Source organism: Eurytemora carolleeae, unplaced genomic scaffold, assembly GCF_000591075.1.
Source record: "Eurytemora carolleeae unplaced genomic scaffold, Eaff_2.0 scaffold855, whole genome shotgun sequence".
NCBI classification, from domain to species: domain Eukaryota; kingdom Metazoa; phylum Arthropoda; class Copepoda; order Calanoida; family Temoridae; genus Eurytemora; species Eurytemora carolleeae.
The window spans coordinates 86,029-104,213 of NW_019396751.1; the positions used below are offsets into that span (position 1 = coordinate 86,029).

The window sequence follows — 18,185 nt, forward strand, 5'->3', positions numbered from 1 at the left end:
TGCAAAGAACGGTGAAAGTCACGTGCTTTGTCCCTCAACAATAATTTGAAAATACTGTATACTATTATCTAAATTGTTTATACCTATAACATATCGTTTAGTAGAATTTCAAATTATTTCTATTATAAAGGAACTGTATACTTGTCCAAAAATGTAATGTTTTATTTCCTATATCTTTACAACCTGATGCTACAGACTTTGATATTTCAAAGTAAGAGTTCTGCTAGGTGAATTAAGATTGAATATAAACAAAATATGGAGTTAAAAAATTATTTAAGTCAAGTTTTAGTTCCTTTCTTTTTTGGCAAAAAAAGTCGTCCGTAAAAATATCAAACAAAATTTTCATGCATCCTCAATTTGTAAATTTTAAATGACTTTCAAAAAGTTTAGAAATGCTTGTATGTGTATGTGAATTGTGAGTATCTCTGTATTGTAAATCGTATTTTCTAACTCATACAACTTGAGGAAATCAGTTCCAAGTGAGATTTGATATTAATCGGATTAACTTAAATTAATTATCTTGATTACCTATCATTAACAAAACAAAATGAAACCTGTAAATTTGATATTTTTACCTATTCCATCCGATCTTTGCCAGTGACAACGCATATAAATGCCAAATTAAATGTATTCACTTTCAGGTAGCCATCAACCCAACGCGCTGCCTAATAAAATTTTTGCTAAATGTCCCGTTTCCTCGGGATATCTTGGCTAGATTTCAATGTTTCCATGCAATGAGCTCGTAGACTTTTTTCAAGCCCCTCGTCAAAGGTTGATTATAATTAGGGTTTCCAACGTATTAGATTATTTACTTACGCAAAATTACTTGCAGTTACGCGAAATAATTTTCATTTCGTGTAATTTCGCAGGATTTCACGTAAAATTGTCGAAACTACAATTTTTGTAATAATTACGCATAATTAGCGAAACTTTGATTTCGCAAAATTGCTCTGTAATTTCGCGTAATTTCTACTAAAGTAATTTTGCAAAATGTTGCAATGATTACGCCTAATTAGCGAAACCTCCATACAAACCAGCCTATAGGAGAACATTTAACCTTCCTGGACATGAACTCGATCATCTAAAAGTTAGCGTACTTGAGAAGGTTTGGGACCTTGTTTTGTGAAATTTACTTTAAGTACGAGAATCTAAATACATCAGAGATTTTATGACTGATCTCACAGAAATGAACAGAAAAAATAGTTTTTATTTAATTGTAAACTGTAATTCAGTATTTTTTAAGAAAAAAGAGAGTATTTTTGTCTCCAATCCTTGAAAAGGGTTAAAAAGCCGCCCCGCCCCTGATTTACGTAAAAGTTCGTTAATTAGATCGACCCCCACCACCACTTTAAACACTTTACATATAAACTAGTTAGTTTTTAATCTTCATTGGGCAGAAGCAATCTCAATGAATAATGATTTTCTTAAAACATTCTTTAAAAAGTGAATATTTGCAAATTATTTTTGTCCATCTCATGATCCGAGTTCGTTTCCCTTTTGTCCATTTGTTCAATTTTTATTTTTTTTTATTTTCTTATGGTTTTTAACATCGATTTTGATGGTTATTATAACGAATTTTAAATCAATTTGAAAGTATTTAAATTATCCAATCAGATTGGACATGGTTGTATCGCACATATCCTTACACATATTTTCCCGATATATTCATTTCGAGAATTAATATGTACTTTACTAATTACGATTATAAATTATAATCGTTAAAAAATTCTGGCAGCCGTTTTTTATTTAGGCAGGAACGGAACATTTTGTTTATTCGCCATATTTTCCATCATCTTTATGAGTTTGAAGTTTTCGTTCGTCAACGATCTCATTTTTTTCGTTCGTTAAAGGAAGATATTTCATAAATCAGTTTCAGAAAATCTTGAAGACAAAATTCAATCGCGTCAAAATATATGAACCTATTTTTTATTTTATTTAAGTTTCGTGCAATGTTAACATAACAAATTAACAAAAGTCGCTGGGATTTAGAAACACATTCGTTTGTTATTTTTAATAAACCGTTAATTTTTGTTAACGATTTTAAATTAAATGGCACAATTGGCTTTGTTGAGTATATACAAATTTGAACGCTTTTGGATCGTGTCAGACCATTCCAGACGCCGGGTGGATAAATCAATAGAACCCGGAGATCAGTTGGGTTAAGATAACTTCAAGTATTGAAACTTAGAAGAATTAGTCTAATTTATCTAGGGTTCTGGTTTACAAATTTAACCAATATTCTCACGAAGCCTTAAGTCAGCATGCTTATATATAACCATATTTATATTTGGTTGTAGTTTTTATTCATACATTTTACATCTCACTGATATCAGCTAAACCTGCGGGTTTCCTTTACTAATGAATATTTCCAGTAGAAGAACAAGAAACCCTGCTCCATAAGCAACTAAACAAAATATTAATTAGTATTAATCTCGGTAAAGTTTTAAAATTATATTTTTTGATATTTTCACAAACAATACCAGATTCTACAACTGAAATTACTCGATTTTTACTGATCCTTCATTATCTGTTTGTATTTAGGGTTTGAATGTAAACGTTCAATTCAATTCTGATTGAGCTTTAACATAGACTACTCCTTGGTTATCCACAAAGGATGATACTTCAGAGACATGACTGTAAATTGTTTCTAAATAAATTCTTACCTGCAGCTGGAAACGTAAGGCTTACTAATTACCAACTTCAACCTTTAAATTTATGTTTCTAAATGGAACCAGGTCGTCATTGAAGCCACATCTTTTGTAGTTAACCCTGTCTATAATTGTAATAGTCCATGGGATAAAGTTCGTATAAAAAATATGACCGCGGAACTTTGGAGCTTTCCTAAAAATACTTACTTCTAAAATAATTTCTTCTAAAATAAAATAAGAATAAAACGCTCCATGTTATCAATGGTCTCATGATATTAAACAATTAAGACTTGAATACATTTCGCACAACCTTTATTAAAATGAGTTACATACAGACACCACCTTTAATCAAACTATCAATGTTTTTCTTCTCTTTAAATTTTATTTTCAATGCGGTTTCTATGTGAAAGTGACTTCGCATTATTGCTTATAGGAAGCGCACTGGAGAAACCTACAGAAATAAACACCTTTTAAATCAGAAAAACGGTATAGTGTCTTTTCCACATTTTTGAGCAGGTTTTAAGGATTTCAAAGGTTCCGTTGCAAATCGGGCATTGTCATCTTTGCATGGAGGGTCACTTGAAATTACACTTACAGTCCCTTTAACATTCTTAATTAGACACATTGTATGTAGTATGTACCTAACTGTGAACAAGATATTTTCATTAAATTTATATTATTTATATTTACAAGTAAAAATGTTCGGCGATCTAAGAAATGTCCCCCCCCCCCCCGGGATATCCTTGACCTGAACTGAAAACTCCGGTTTATTTGAAGTACTGTACCAACTCCTCGTAAGACTAGAGACGGCAAAACGTACAGTACGCAAAATTACTTCTCTAAAGGTTACAGTTTGCAACTTAAAGGTGTAACCAGAGTCTAAAACTAAAGAACGAAAAGTTTTGACTTAAATTTTAAGTTCATGGTTAAATGCCACTTCTGACTAAATTTAAACCTGAACTTTAACCGTGAGGTTAAATATTTAACCCTGTGGTTAAATATTTAACTCGCCGATATCGACGAGTTAAATATTTAAACACAGGATTAAAATCTTGAAATCCTGCATTTTCCCTATTTGTCTATTATTCAATCATTATTCAGCTGAGAAAGCGGTGAATCATTCAACTTTACGATAAATTTAAAAGTGAAAACCTTGTTAAAAAAATTTCACGTTTTAGATAAATTAATTTTTGCATGTAAACCCAAAACACGGTTGTAACTTGTAACTCGAAATATGTTTTGTTTTCGGTTACGTAATAACAGCTGATTAGCGATGGTTATGTAATATTCTCCGTAAATCCTTTTCTCTGATTGGTTCAGATTTTTCCAGGGAAATTCAAATTTTAAATTAAGAAAGTTTAATATTTAAGTAGCTATTCATTATTTTACAGAACTTTTAACCTCGAACTTAAAATTCGCGTATTCTTTAGTTTTAGACTCTATAATAGTTAAAACTATTTGACCTAACAGAATATCAAAATTCTACAGCATGGGGTTTCATAGATTTTGTTTTGTGGCTAGAACTCACATTATTTACTAAATCAAGACATCACATGCATGATTAAGGAAATTACACCTCAATTTGTATGGTTTACACATATCGTGTCTCCTTTGGTTTTGATTTCACGGACAAGTATGTGCGAAACAAATTTAACTAGTAACATATTGGATATATTCAACACATTTTGTCCTTCTTCAAAAAGAAGACTGAGCTATGATTGAAAAACTGTAAGTTTTAAATCTTGTGAACAATTTTTCTGAACCCTAAGTTTTGTCCTGTACAAATGTGTGAGACAAATTCTGGCAAAACGTTCGTAATTTTCACTTTTAAAGTAAAATTGGTAATTTTCCGAAAAAGAGTGTACACAATTGCATCGTCTTTGGATTTGGAGAAAACTTTGCAGAACGGGATGTTTTTTACTTAATTGTCTCAAGGGATAGTTAAGGAACTTAGGGGAAACAAGGATGAATAATTTTGGTGAAAAGATTGAAAAAATGAATTACCTGCCAGTAGCATGAATGCAAATGCCAGATGGTTTAATGATAGTTTCTGTTGGTTTGGTTTGAAATCTAGAACTATTGTTTGATCAAGGGGTTTGGGTTTACCTAAAGGTTGCATAAACCTAAAACAAGTTTATTAATCAATCATTAACAATTAGGCAGAGCTAAAAATACAGAGCACAAAGAGAATAGAATATATATTAGAGGGGAATTTACTAGAAAAAAGTGTAAAACGGCCATTTTGTTTTACTGTTTCCATACTGTAGGTGTACTTCACATATTTATGCTATATAACCTTTTGGGCCCTGGAATATCATTATATAGAAAATCTAAAATTAATATTAAAAGAAAATCAATTTATGAAATAGGCTGCAGTTTCATAATTGACCAATGATCATTTCACATAGAATTTATGCCTTTCACTTTACAAACGATGATTTTCCGTTATAATTATAAATCAAATGATGTTTTTTATTCACCTATAATTCATTTTATAAAGTTTATTTAACAGCTTTACAAATTTGAAATTAAAATGGATAGTCTAGGGAACATATTTATTAATGTACTCTACTGCATATAATTTGTGAACATTTACATGATTTGTACACTTTGAACTCCCTTTGAGGCTGAAAGGGACTGAAAAAAATCATACCGAGAGATTCTCTAAATTCCCCTCTAATATATACTTTATGCTCTATCATATTGGATTATCTCCAAGCTTTAATGCCAAAATACGCAGATATAATACTAAAATACCTGGTATTTTCTGCAAAAAAAATATATAAGCCTTGAACATTTAAAAAAAAATTATTTATTCTTTTAAAATTTTCCCTTAATTTACAATTTACAACTATAAACTAAACTATCTAATATGAAGAGGGAAACCCTGTACAATACAGAGAGCTCAAATAAATATGAAAATTTATATTTATCTTTATGAACGCAGTTGGGATGTTAATGTTTTCATTTTTTTGAAATGAAAACGACGACGAAAAACATGATTGTCGATAATTTTTTTTTTCAAAAATGGTCGTTTTTTAAAAGCGGTCGTTTTTTTTAAAACAATCGTTTTCAGAAATGATCGTTATTCGTTTTCTAAAAGTTCAAAGCGAGTGGGTCGTTTTTAAAAACTATCGTTTTTCCGAAAACGAAACGATCGCTTTTGAAAATGATTGAAAAACGAAAAAAAACTATCGTTTTTAAAAACGAATAACAACCCTACGTTGAACGCAGCAGTATCAACATAAAAAAGTGAATGTTAAACCCAATAACTCCACAGTCAATTGGAATCTACTAAATAACTATTGATTTAGTGTCATTATTCATGCTACGCAAAATTATTTAATTATTATTAAAAAAGTCATGAAAATACTATGGTAGAAAACTTAAGTTACTTGGGATCACAATATTCAAGAGTTTCAATTCGTCTTTACCGTCTCATCCTTTTGAGAAACCCTGTACATTTTCTAAATCAGAGCATGTTGCCTGAGAGAAAACCTGTTTCAAATTACAAGGCAAAAAGCGCTATTTTTAAATACAAGAACTTTATATTTAACTTTCAATGTAAAAGAGGATATTCTAATACAGCCCAAAATCGTTGCAAAAAATGATAATTTTAGATAAACCTGATGGATACAGATCTGTCCTTCAAATATCCACTACATTTCTTCTCTACCCTTTCAGTTATCAAACCTAGACATGTATTATAAATATGTAAGCTAGCTCGGGAACTTAGCTTTGGCTGGAATTAAATTTTTCTATTTAAATGTCAAACCATTAAACTTAGAACTCATGAATAAGACGTTCCCTTGGTTCTATCAAGTACTTTGAGCTAAATTCGAAGCAACTTGGTCTGGGGGTTTATGATCGGACACGCAGATAGATAGACAAACAGAGATTACCACTTTTCATATTAAGATATATTTTACTTTGTCGCAATTTTATTCTGTGGTATTTTCAGATCCCTTGTGAATATCTTTAAGAACAGTTATTTCTGCCGAGAAATCGTCTTTTCTTTAAACATTAAACATAATTAAATATATTCATTTCTAAGGTAGAAAGTTGGCAGACAAAATCCCATCTCAAGAAGACTCGTTCGTTATTAAGTGTAAAAATAATTTTTTTTTGGCGAAAAATTTATCTTTGTAATTTATTAAGTTTACATATTTATTTATAAATATACATTTTATTTATTTATTTTATGTTCTAGTAATAAGCTTAACAACCTTGTTACTTGAAAAAGGGCGCGAAGCATTACCCGATTTGCAACGATACCCTTGAAACTATAATCTGATAAATAATATGGAAGATATTGATATTTTTCTAGGCTTAAAAGTGTTTAATTTTGACAATTTCTATATGTTTGTTTTCCTGCAGTAGAATAGCGCAAGTCACTTTTTTTCCCGAATTATAAACATTGATTTCTAATTCATACTTGATCAGAGACAAAGCTAATAAAGGTTATAAAGGGACCATCTGATTTTCTCTTTGATGAAACAATAATAAAATTTTGCGGATTTATAATTTTGTGTTGTGATTATGAGCATCCACCTTCCCTGGGGTCATGTGAGGTCCCACACAAATTTGAACCCCGTAGATTTGATTCAGCCGATTTGACGTGTGTCGGATAGAAACAAACAAAAAACACCCGGACACAAAAGCAAAGTATATATATAGGGATGTACAATGTACATATAATACCTGTATGGAACTCTCTGTAGACCCTGTCCCAGACAGTTTTCCTCATAAACTCCAGTATCCCGGTAGACATGAGCCGAAGGAGTCCTGTGTTTATCCTTCTCACCTGAGCATCCTGAACCATGCTTCGATTCTGAAATTTGGTAAATATAAATCTACTTGTTTTCAAGTTAAAGGGACTGTACAACATTAAAGTACTTGTTTTCAAGTTAAAGGGACTGTACAACATTAAACTACTTCTTTTCAAGTTAAAGGGACTGTACAACATTAAACTACTTCTTTACAAGTTAAAGGGACTGTACAACATTAAACTACTTCTTTACAAGTTAAAGGGACTGTACAACATTAAACTACTTCTTTACAAGTTAAAGGGACTGTACAACATTAAACTACTTGTTTTCAAGTTAAAGGGACTGTACAATATTAAACTATTTGTTTTCAAGTTAAAGGGACTGTACAACATTAAACTACTTGTTTACAAGTTAAAGGGACTGTACAACATTAAACTACTTCTTTTCAAGGTAAAGGGACTGTACACAAAATGTCTGATTCCCAACGGTTCTCTTTAAAGCTTTGTTTGATCAAGAATGAAGAAGAGAAGCATTTAACAATTCATTATTTTAAATTGTGGTTTCTCTACAGAATTTTCTTGCATTAACAATGGAAGGGAGATATCAGAATTAAACACTTTTTAAGCTAAAAAATGCAACGACAGTCCATTTAAACAAACAATTTTCTAATAAAACTTAAATATAGAGAGGAGCTCTCTCTCCTTTCAATCATTTACAAAGCATTTAAAAAAATCTTCACCTTAGGGAATATCCAGCCTGAGGGCTTACTATCACTCCAGGTAGAAATATGAAAATTCTAGATAGCCGTCAAATAAAATTTAATTTTATAAGAATATAAACATGACTTGAAGAACAACACAAGATTGTTTCATCCATAGTCTCAGATTAGAGAGAGGTTACTGAGTTAAACAAATATTTAAGAACGGGTTCGAATACTTCAGAGACAGTTAAATATATATGACTATATAATACTTATAACTTATGCAGTATAAAGCCATTCCACTTACAATGTTTCTTCGATATAGACATCCCGAAATGTATTATTTATCATTTTTGAATGATTAGCTATTAATTCTAAGTCAAAATCTGGACTGGAAACCCCTTACTCTTATCTTGATCGAAGAAATCATTTGTTTTTTAGCCTTTGCTTAAAGCTACAATGTCAGAAATTTTAAAATAGAGAATGCAGAAATTTGCTAAAAAAAATTTAACGAAAATCTTTAATATTTTGTAAAATGCACTTCAAACATTCTAAGTAAAACATTTTCAAAGCATTACAATTGACAACTGTTATTCTTCATCTTTGCCAATGAAAATTGCTAAAAGATTTTACTAAACCTGATAATAAATATATAGGATATAGGTCCTGTCTTCTAAAGATTATATTATGAATAACAATATTTAAATGGTTCGTTATTTATTCTCATCTTTTAATGTTTATACACATAAAACCTTCTCTCACATCTTAAATTTTCTAATATCTTTGCAACTTGAAGGTATGATAGTTTAAACTTTGGCAGTATTCATAGAATGAAATATTAAAGTTCTATACGACGGATAAAAAAGCTATTATGTTAAGAAATAAGAGTTTGTGACAATTGCACAGTTCACTTAGAAAAGGAAATACAGAAAATAACGGCCTTTCATTCATAATATGCATTGGCTTTGAAATCACAATTATGATTGAAAATATTTTTTGTATTGCAAATGAAACCATAAAAATGAAATTTCAAAACATTCATAAATTATTATGTTTAGTGGAAAACCCTGTATTTTTGTTCAGCTTATATCAAATAGAAAAAAATGGTAAATATAATATTTTTGATTTGATTCCTGTCTTGTAACTCCTAAACCTAAAGAGTTAAGGAGGAATCCAAAATTCGGTAAATCGTCCACATGGACATAATCGTCGGACAATATATCGTCCAGTATCGCCTTCTGCCTGAAAATATAATCCATTAATTGTTTACCAAGCAGAGTAAAATACTAAAACTAGACGAATAGTTTCAGCTACCTTTCAAAAAATCAAAATAGCAAAAATATCTTCTGCTCAATAAGTTATAATGGGATTTATTGTTCCTTTAAGTTGTATATTGTTTTATAATATGCGTTACATTATTAGCCCTAAACAGACCGTGGCGGAGGGGAGGGGACGGATACATTATTAACCCTAAACAGGCTGTGGCGAAGGGGAGGGGGCGGTTACATTATTAACCCTAGACAGGCTGTGGTGCAGGGGATGGGGCAGTTAAATTATTAACCCTAAACAGGCTGTGGCGCAGGGGATGGGGCGGTTACATTATTAACTCTAAACAGGCTGTAGCGGAGGGGAGGGGGAGGTTACATTATAAACCCTAAACCGGCTGTGGCGGAGGGAGGGGGCGGATAAATTATTAACCCTAAACAGGCAGTGGCGGAGGGGAGGGGGCCGGTTAAATTATTAACCCTAAACAGGCTGTGGCGGAGGGGAGGGGGCGGTTACATTATTAACCCTAAACAGGCTGTGGCGGAGGGGAGGGGACGTTTGGTTCCCACTTTCAAGTTTTTCTGCCTTAACACTCTCAGTTTTGAAACTAAAACATTAAGATTTCTTTTACTTTTAAGAAATAGTGGTTTAAAGGATTTTTGTGATTTTTTTTTCAATGCAAAGGGTAGGATACAGAGCGGTCGAAAGGCCAGTCGGTGTGTACATTTGTTTTTCTTCAAATAATTCATTATTTATGCTACAGATCTAAAATTAACATTTTTGAAAAGCCATTAACTCTGCTCTTGTCAACATGTCTTATGCCGGCTGTAGTTCTTGATTTATACAAACGCTGCTGTCACACCGGTCTCAATGGAGAGTTAAACTAAAGCTGTGGTTCAGGGGGTGCCAGGAGTTCTTCTCTCTTACACATATCCTGTGTCAGAATGGAACCAAAAGAACCAAAGACCAACAACACAGGAGAGAAACCTGAGGAGAAGGAGAAAAGATTGAAAAGAACACCTTGCTGCGGGTTTCCCTGGAACTAGAACCCATGGGGAAGATTCCTCAGGGGTAGGAGGTACGAACACAGGTTCTGCAGAAGAAGTCCCCAGAGTTGGGTCCACAGGTGAAGGAGCCCTCAAAGCAGGTTCCTTAGGATCAGGAGCCCACAAAGAAGGTGCCTAAGGATCAGGATCCCTCAAAGCTGATTCCTTAGGATCAGAAGTTCCCAGAGTAGGTTCAGGAGCCCTAAGGGTTGGTTCCTACCAAGCTTAAACCTCTAGCGCGGTTTCCTTTCAAAACAGAGGACTCTGCAGTGCTGGTTCCTGAAAAGCAGGAGCCAAATCTTCGAAAGAAAATACTAGTGCTGGATCCTCTGCAAAAGGAACCTCTGACTTAGGTTCCCCATTTTTAGGAACCCCAAGTGTTGTATTCAATACAGGAAAAAATGGGGAGACCACTCCAAGTCCGAAAAAGCAACCTTGGAATCTCCAATCCCTCAGCTGGGCAGATCAAACTCTTTCCATAAATTACGCCCCTTTTCTCCTGGATCAAGTAAACCTCCTTCTGCTGCAGTACTCCCTGTCACTATTTTTGAGTATTGTAGCGAGAAAAAAAAATTGTTCAATATGCCCGAAAAAACGAGACCAATTGCCTGTTTTCACCATGTATTTTCTTTTAAACCTTGTAATTCTATATTTATTACTTTCTGTTTTCTCCATTTTACTAAATAAACATTTAAAACTTTAAAAAAGAAAAAATATAAAAACGTTACGTGTGTCGATTAATATATATTTTTTAAACAAGATTTTAATTATGATGACTAACCTGTCTTTGTGATCCTCAGCTTCTGGAAGATGTTCTCGTATATCCAGTCGATCTGTATGGATAGATATAATAAGAATATATATACTCGTAGGATTAAGAACTAGAATTTAAAATAAAGCTTTAGAAATAGGACTGGTAGGATCAAACTCTAGAAATAGGACTGGTAAGATCAAACTCTATAAATATAACTGATAGGATCAAGCACTAGAAATAGAACTGATAGGATCAAGCACTAGAAATAGAACTGATAGGATCAAGCACTAGAAATAGAACTGATAGGAACAAGTACTAGAAATAGAACTGATAGGATCAAGGACTAGAAATAGAACTGATAGGATCAAGCTCTAGAAATAGAACTAATAGGATCAAGCTCTATAAATAGAACTGATAGGATCAAGTTCTAAAAATAGAACTGATAGGATCAAGCACTAGAAATAGAACTGATAGGATCAAGCACTAGAAATAGAACTGATAGGATCAAGCGCTAGAAATAGAACTGATAGGATCAATCTCTATAAATAGAACTGATAGGATCAAGCACTATAAATAGAACTGATAAGATCAAGCACTAGAAATAGAACTGATAGGATCAAGCTCTAGAAATAGAACTGATAAGATCAAGCACTAGAAATAGAACTGATAGGATCAAGAACTAGAAATAGAACTGATAGGATCAAGCACTAGAAATAGAACCGATAGGATCAAGGACTAGAAATCGAACTGATAGGATCAAGAACTAGAAATAGAACTGATAGGATCAAGGACTAGAAATAGAACTGATAGCATCAAGCACTAGAAATAGAACTGATAGGATCAAGCACTAAAAATGGTACTAGTCATAACGTCGGACGGTACAAACGTAAGTCTTAGCAGACAAACGTCGGACCAGGACAAACGTCGGACTAGTACAAACTTCGGACTGGTACAAACGTCGGACTGGTACAAACTTCGGACTGGTACAAACGTCAGACCAGAACAAACGTCGGACTAAGGAAAAAAATTATTTGAATTTTAAGATTTTGTTATCTACCTAAATGTATTGAGTTCTTGCCACTAATTCAAATATAATCATCCCTATATCTTTTCAACCTGGTAATGGTATTACCCTAGTTAATACTTTCAACCTTAAACTGAGACTTTATTTAGTTGGATTTGATTTTTATCACATTAAGTGAGTGATTTTTAATTTATTTCTTATAGCAATGGGCTTTTTTTGAAACTCAACCACAGTCCGACGTTTTGCAAACTATAACAGATAGGATAAAGCACTAGAAATAGCACTGATAGGATCAAGCACTAGAAATAGAAATGATAGGATCAAGAACTAGAAATAGCAATGATGGGATCAAGCTCTTGAAATAGAACTTATAGGATCAAGCGCTAGTAATAGCACTGATCGGTTTAGGCACTAGAAGTAGCACTAGCTGATAGGATCAAGCACTGGAAATGGCACTGATAGGTGTAATCGCTAAAGTAGCACTAGATGATAGGATCAAGCACTAGAAATATAAGTTGTAGGATCCTTAAAGATCTTCAGTAAAAGCTTAAAGTATAAATTTTGAAATCTAATTTTAATTTTTCAAGGCACAAGTAGAATCCATACTACTACCTTTCAATGCTGCTAGGTTCGGGTTCAAACTGTTGTTAAAGAAATCCTCCACAAAGTTTCCTTTATTGATTATTATGCTGTGATGTGTACCTTTATATCATATTCTTTTGAAATTTTTAAATGGATTATTTTACTCAAGGGATAGGTTCGAATTTTTGGATATGGGGTTAATGTTACTTATTTATATATATGCTACGAAATATATAGGCCCAATTCATATATCAATTCTATAGAAGGTAAAGAAAGCACAGTTTTGAAATAAATTCTTGAGTTGATATTTTTAATTCAACAGATTAAATTGCCCCAATTCAAACATAACATCCTTTGTGACAACTAAAATTTTGAAAAATTCAAAATTGACCTTGATAAAACCTTTGAGAGTTCTTGGCGAACTCACTCTATTAAAAATTGTTGCGTTTTAAAAAATTTGAAATATCTCTTGTTTTTTTGACATTTGTAATTTTTAAAATATGAAAACCTAGCAGTTGTTCTAAAAAAAATCAGCATCGGTATTTTTTTAAATAATAAGACTGAAGGTTAACGGTTTACTTCTGTAACAGTTGTGTTTGAATGTCGTCTTAGTTTGTTTTTTAATTGATGCTTCTTTTGCCTAAAGTATCGATATTTGGTTTCTTAGCCTTCACCATTAGATTGGAAATAATAACACTACCATATCTAAAATATAATGTTTTATAAGTCAATTACTTATTTCCAAAACTCTCGATTCATAAAACCAGGAAAGTAATGATTGTCGTCTTTTTCGATTATTAGATTAAGAAATCATGATGATTTTGAAATATTTTGTTTTGATAACTGATAAATTTTTTAAATGTTCAAAGATCGAAATGTTTGTGTGGATGATCTTTGATCTTGACGGTTCATGGATCACGATATTTAATGTGGACAATTGTTAATTTGAGGAGCAATTTGATCTAAGTTATCCATGTAGGGCATGACCACCGTGGGATATCGGAGAAGAATAAAGTTAATCTGTTTAAGTTTGCTATAAGATGCATGGCCACTGCTTAATCTCGAGATCCAACAAAAGTTTCCAACTCAGGAATGACACATATTTAGAAATAAATCGATTCCTGAGACTTTTAAAAAATTAAGATGATCATTCCATTGTTTTCTGGTTACCACTGTATGAAGATAACCTACAGAGTTGTAAAGAAGAATCCAGTGATAGTTGTGATAATCACCAGGAATTTTCCAGATTTTTTCAACGGTAACTAGAACATTTTTAGCATTTAGATATAACTTAAAGTACTCTAGAGTTTAGATTTAACTTTAAGTACTCTAAAGTTTAGATATAACTTTAAATACTCTAGAGTTTAGATATAACTTTAAGTACTTTAGAGTTTAGATATAACTTAAAGTACTCTAAAGTTCAGATATAACTTTAAGTACTCTAGAGTTTAGATTTAACTTTAAATACTCTAGAGTTTAGATATAACTTTAAGTACTCTAGAGTTTAGATATAACTTTAAGTACTCTAGAGTTTAGATTTAACTTTAAATACTCTAGAGCTTAGATATAACTTTAAGTACTCTAGAGTTTAGATATAACTTTAAGTACTCTAGAGTTTAGATTTAACTTTAAGTACTCTAGAGTTTAGATATAACTTATAGTACTCTAGAGTTTAGATATAACTTTAAGTACTCTAGAGTTTATATATAACTTTAAGTACTCTAGAGTTTATATAACTTTAAGTACTCTAGAGTTTAGATATAACTTTAAGTACTCTAGAGTTTAGATATAACTTAAAGTACTCTAGAGACTGAAAGGTTACGGGTTACCCACAAAGAGACTTTGATAACTATCTGTAGTTCTTTAAATACCACGATATAATTGCGTTCAATTTGTCATAAATTGAAATGGAAATTTGCAACTATGATTTTCACAACAACAACAAATCTGGCTTATGGATATTTCTTATCTTAGGTCTTAGGTACACCCCATTTTAAATCTTAAACCCTTTCAGTTTTTCTAAAAATCATCGTCCTTGAAATTGCAGTAATTTTTTCTTACCTGAAACCTAGAAGACACCCCTTGTCCTATGAGAATACTGAATATTGTTAAGAAAATTGTAATCATTGAGATATTTTGTATTTCTGCTCCCTAAATTAATAGAAAATATAATTCTGTCATCTACAAACATTGAACCAGATTATAATCTGGAAGGTATCTATGTATTTCAAGCTTTTAAAGATCTATGCCGACTACATAATGGTAGGCTTTATACTTATTGAAATAAAAAATATAGTAAAAATATCAGATTTTTTTTCTTTTTTAACAGTTTTCATAATAATCTGTCAAAATCAGTTGTTTTTCATTGTCTCCAAAAATGACGTAGACAAATTTTATCAAACTCAATCATAAACATAAATTGTCAAATTTCCCGTTATTTCTTTGTTTTTTTTGTGGCGCAATGTTTATTTACCTTGTTTGCCAGACAGGAGAGAAGAATGAGAAGGATGGGAATGATTAAGAAGAAAATACTACTGTAAAGATCAGCAACGCTAGTGAGAATGTTTCCTGAGATACTGGAGGTCGTCCTTAATCAGGAAGGAATTTAAAGAGATTGTTTAATATTTTTATCTATTTCAATTACACACAGTGTACCCTACAATCTTTTAACGCGAAATATCCAAAACTCAATACTCGGAAAATATGAGCTTGCCAAATATTCTAAACATTTGTCGACGTGAGAGAACCAAAATTGAAAACTCAAAAATGAAAAAATTATCTCAGTGCTTTCATTTTTCTAAGAAATGTTTAAGTTTCATGGAAGAATTATCGTTTTAGGTTATAGCAATTTTTTAACTAGACATAAAACTTTGTTAGTGGACTGAGGGAAAAACCTTTGTAGGGATAGCGTCAAATTAAAAATTAGAGAGTTATATAATTAATTTCTGAGTAAAAAAAATATTCGACTATTATTCTCTTTTTTACTTTTTAGAAATGATGACCATCTCAGAGTAGCTGGAGGGATAACTGTAGTCAAGGTATTGAAATCGGTTCCAAGAATAAACAACATCAAGCGGAGCAACATCTTAAAACATGAAACATTTAAATGATCATCGTAGACAAGGTTCGTGCAAGTCTGATAAGAATTTAGAAAAAGGAAGAGGTCAAGAAAAATCTATTATTAAGGCTAGATAATTCAATGTCACGTAAAAAGGTCAATATAGTCACTAAATCCTTTGTTCCAAGTCTGGTATCCAGTTGAAAACCAGGATTACCATAGAAGAAAGGTCACATTTAATTGACATTATTCGTATGACTTTGTGATCTCGTTGCTTCTCTAGTTCTGATTTTACTCACAAGTAGAAGAATAAAAATTACTCGGTTACATATTAGCAATTCAAAAACATGTTATTCTTCTCAATAGCTCTCCTATAAAAGAAATTATGATAAAATATATCTAAGATAACAATTTTTTGTGCAGTTTAGTTTAGTTTGACGTGAATACCGTTGACATCCTGTATTTCAGGAAAATCAACCTTCAGGTCAAGTTTCTCCGATTCAAATGGTTTCAGGTCGTCATTGAAGTTATGATCCTTTGTGGATAACCCTGTATTATACCTGCAGCTCCTAGTCTTATTGTGTTGAGTATTGGATGATACCCAGGAGAACTCACAAGATTTTCATTTATGCTCAAACAACTTCTAAATTTATTAAAATTAAGAACACGTTTCATTAAGCATATTAAAGATTATTAACACTGCACACGAAAGTTGCGTTTAAAAATTACAAAGAAACATTTTTCATGACAATTAATAAAAAAAAATGCAAAAAAAATTTCTAATCAAATCAGATTCAAACTAAAACTGTAAATATTTTTGATCACAATTCATAAAAAAAATACAAAAATAGAAAAAAAAAATTTATAATTCAAATCAGATTCAAACTAAAACTTTCAATATTTTTGCTCCAAAAATGCATTATACTTGCACAATTTGAACAAGTAAACGTAAAATGATTTTCCCTATAAATGAACATTGTGCAAGTGTAATGCAATTAAAATTTTGCCGTTTTTTACTTCAATGTTTTTTAAATATTAAAAAAGTAAAAAAAACCTGTTTTGTGATGAGCGTTTAAGTATTTCTCTCAAAGCCCAAATCCCAGGTCCTTAAAGTGAGAAGATAGTTTGTGAATTCAACTTTGATCTTGATTATTCAAAATGAAAGGAACTGAGTTCTTGCCACAAACTATAATTTGTTAATCCCTATATCTTTGCAACCCGATATCGTAGACCTTTAATATTTCAAGAATTCTGTTCCACTATATAGTCTCAGTTTGAAATATTAATCCATCATATTGCAAAGAAATTGGGATTAAAATTTTGGGTTTATAGCAAGAACTTCGAGTTTCTTCGCATATTCAAACGTGAAAATGAGTATTTTTTTACCTTCCCAGAGAGTGTAAGATTTGTTGGCAGCTAATGTATATTTGTGTGGCGGATACAATGGCTTATCATTACAAAAAAAAGTAAAAAACGAATCCATAAAAAAAATGTGGCCCCAAAAAAAACAAATATCTTTACAATAATAAACTGTTTAAGCGATTAAATGAATGTCCGTTACATAACAATTTAAAGTGATTTATGTGTCCAGAATTTGTGCATGGTTAATTTTTTGAAATAAAAAGAATTAGAGAATGTTAATTTTTGTAACTTTTTTCTTTTTTTTCTGCCTGGTTAAACCACATATCTGTTGGGAGACATAAACCAAGCATATTTACGCAATCAGACATTTTAGACAAATCTAAAAAGTATTCGGACTCCAGGACGTAAAATTCGGATTCCAGGACTGTAAAATTCGGACTCCAGGACGGTAAATTCGTACTCCAGGACGGTAAATTCGGACTCCATGGGACGGTAAAATTCGGACTCCACGGGACGGTAAAATTCGGACACCAGGACGGTAAAACGGGACATTTCCCCATAAGCAATCATTCCCTTCTTAAAAATGAATGTGATAATAAGAGAAAAGTTTTAAATTTTCTTTTTTTGTTTAATACAAATATTGTTTAAAACAGATATTCTAGGAAGATATGTACAATCAAAAAATGTAAAACTTTTGCAGCTGGAGAACATAGATAGCTCAAATCAGTTTTTACAAATTAATTTAATTTAAATATATCGAATTTTTAATGATGAAAAGATTTGTGAAAATTGAACCAAAAAAATTTTCAACGTTTAATTTTACTGAGCAAAGTATTTAATAAGAAACATTTTAAATAAACTGCTTCATAAAATGCAAAGATAAATCAAACCGATTTTGTCAACTCAGTTAGTTCGACTGAATAAAAATCACCAGTATCCAGCATAGATACATTGTGCCATTAATCATTAATAAGGG

At 31.6% G+C, this 18,185-nt stretch overlaps 2 protein-coding genes and 1 long non-coding RNA gene across 3 annotated transcripts; all 3 read right to left on the reverse strand.

Annotated features, from left to right (window-relative positions):
- Positions 1-4,061: 4,061 nt before the first annotated feature.
- LOC111708207 (uncharacterized) lies at positions 4,062-8,228 on the reverse strand. Its single transcript, XM_023481511.1, has 4 exons — positions 8,157-8,228; positions 7,350-7,479; positions 6,275-6,341; positions 4,062-4,771 (listed from the first exon to the last, which is right to left on the reverse strand). Exons 2-4 carry the CDS (start codon positions 7,468-7,470, stop codon positions 4,579-4,581), a joined length of 381 nt encoding a protein of 126 aa, XP_023337279.1. The 5' UTR covers positions 7,471-7,479; positions 8,157-8,228; the 3' UTR covers positions 4,062-4,578.
- A 975-nt stretch (positions 8,229-9,203) lies between these two features.
- On the reverse strand, positions 9,204-13,014 carry LOC111708210 (uncharacterized). The gene is made up of 3 exons (XR_002766606.1): positions 12,820-13,014; positions 11,211-11,262; positions 9,204-9,359 (listed from the first exon to the last, which is right to left on the reverse strand). It is a non-coding gene; the product is annotated as an uncharacterized LOC111708210 (long non-coding RNA).
- A 2,184-nt stretch (positions 13,015-15,198) lies between these two features.
- Positions 15,199-17,577, reverse strand: LOC111708204 (uncharacterized). The gene is made up of 6 exons (XM_023481508.1): positions 17,518-17,577; positions 17,234-17,294; positions 16,902-16,953; positions 16,408-16,490; positions 15,775-15,874; positions 15,199-15,377 (listed from the first exon to the last, which is right to left on the reverse strand). The coding sequence occupies exons 1-6, from the start codon at positions 17,575-17,577 to the stop codon at positions 15,224-15,226; spliced, it is 510 nt and encodes a 169-aa protein (XP_023337276.1). The 3' UTR covers positions 15,199-15,223.
- Positions 17,578-18,185: the final 608 nt, after the last annotated feature.

What these genes read in the sequence shown, in the direction of transcription:
- LOC111708207 (XM_023481511.1), bottom strand. Translation starts at nt 7,470, where the DNA reads ATGGTTCAGGATGCTCAGGTGAGAAGGATAAACACAGGACTCCTTCGG. An exon ending in CTACAGAGAGTTCCATACAG is followed by an intron (nt 6,342 to 7,349) that starts GTATTATATGTA and finishes ATACATGTCTAG; the next exon opens with GTTTGATAACTGAAAGGGTA. An exon ending in GACAGATCTGTATCCATCAG is followed by an intron (nt 4,772 to 6,274) that starts GTTTATCTAAAA and finishes AACTTGTTTTAG; the next exon opens with GTTTATGCAACCTTTAGGTA.
- LOC111708204 (XM_023481508.1), bottom strand. Translation starts at nt 17,577, where the DNA reads ATGTCTGATTGCGTAAATATGCTTGGTTTATGTCTCCCAACAGATATG. An exon ending in AATAAGACTAGGAGCTGCAG is followed by an intron (nt 15,875 to 16,407) that starts GTATAATACAGG and finishes TCATGTTTTAAG; the next exon opens with ATGTTGCTCCGCTTGATGTT. An exon ending in ATGGTCATCATTTCTAAAAA is followed by an intron (nt 15,378 to 15,774) that starts GTAAAAAAGAGA and finishes TTCCTGATTAAG; the next exon opens with GACGACCTCCAGTATCTCAG.